This window comes from Coturnix japonica, unplaced genomic scaffold (genome assembly GCF_001577835.2).
Source record: "Coturnix japonica isolate 7356 unplaced genomic scaffold, Coturnix japonica 2.1 chrUnrandom451, whole genome shotgun sequence".
NCBI lineage: Eukaryota > Metazoa > Chordata > Aves > Galliformes > Phasianidae > Coturnix > Coturnix japonica.
Window position 1 is genome coordinate 25,341 of NW_015439870.1, and position 1,337 is coordinate 26,677.

General features: G+C 60.8%; 1 protein-coding gene across 1 annotated transcript in view; it reads right to left on the reverse strand.

Annotated features, from left to right (window-relative positions):
- Window positions 1-1,337, reverse strand: part of LOC107306984 (hyphally regulated cell wall protein 3-like) — a 4,196-nt gene that overhangs the window by 1,148 nt on the left and 1,711 nt on the right. The window contains exon 2 of the mRNA XM_032441646.1: window positions 26-801. Within this exon, the coding sequence (XP_032297537.1) occupies window positions 26-801 (776 nt within the window). The remainder of the gene's footprint in view (window positions 1-25; window positions 802-1,337) is intronic.

Sequence of the window (1,337 nt, forward strand, 5' to 3'; positions counted from 1 at the left end):
TGGTGCCATTGATGGGACCACCCACACTGCCATTGTCAGGACCACCCACAGTTCCGTTGTCAAGACCACCCAAGGTGCCATTGCTGGTGCCATTGTCGGGACCACCCACAGTGCCATTGTCGGAACCACCCACAGTGCCATTGATGGGACCACCCACAGTGCCATTGTTGGGACCACCCATGGTGCCATTGTCAGGACCACCCACAGTGCCATTGACGGGACCACCCAAGGTGCCATTGTCAGGCCCACCCACAGTGCCATTGATGGGACCACCCACAGTGCCATTGTCAGGACCACCCACGGTGCCATTGTCAGGACCACCCACAGTGCCATTGATGGGACCACCCACAGTGCCATTGTCGGGACCACCCAAGGTGCCATTGTCGGGACCACCCACAGTGCCATTGGTGGTGCCATTGTCGGGACCACCCACAGTACCATTGTCGGGACCACCCACAGTGCCATTGGTGGTGCCATTGTCAGGACCACCCACAGTTCCATTGTCAGGACCACCCACGTTGCCTCCCCCATCCCCAATCTGACACCTGTCCCCCCGGAACCCCCCCCTGCAGTAGCACTCCAGCCCCACAGCCGTCCCCCCATTGAGACAGGCCGTGTCCCCACGGCGCTGCCCACATCGGGGTCCCCCCCAACCTGGGGGGCAGAGGCAGAGCCGCCCCACGGCCGTGCTGCCGGCGGCGCAACGTTGGGCCGCGTCCGTCCGCTCACACGTGACACCCACGAAACCGGGGGGACAAAGGCAGGAGGTGACGGTGGGGACGCCGCCATTGTGACACCGCACTGGACATGGGGGGAAAGAGTGGGGGAAAAGGGGGTCACCGTGGTGTATCCAACCCCATTGAGTCCAATAGGGGGCCCCCAATGACCCCAATATGGGGCCCCAAACCCATTGAGCCCAATATGGGGTCCCCAAACCCAATATGGGGTCCCCAATCTCATTGAGTCCAATATGGGGTCCCCAACCCCAGTATGGGGTCCCCAACCCCACTGACCCCAACACAATGTCCCCAACCCCAATATGGTGTCCCCAAAACCATTGAGTCCAATATGGGGTCCCCAAACCCAATATGGGGTCCCCAACCCCAATACGGCATCCCCAACCCCATTGTCCCCAACCCCAATATGGGGTCCCCAACCCCATTGAGTCCAATGTGGGGCCCCCAACCCCAATATGGGGTCCCCAAACCCATTGACTCCAATATGGTGTCCCCAACCCCACTGACCCCAATATGGGGTCCCCAAACCCAATATGGTGTCCCCAACCCCATTGACCCCAATATGGAGTCCCCAAACCCAATATGGTGTCCCCAACCCCA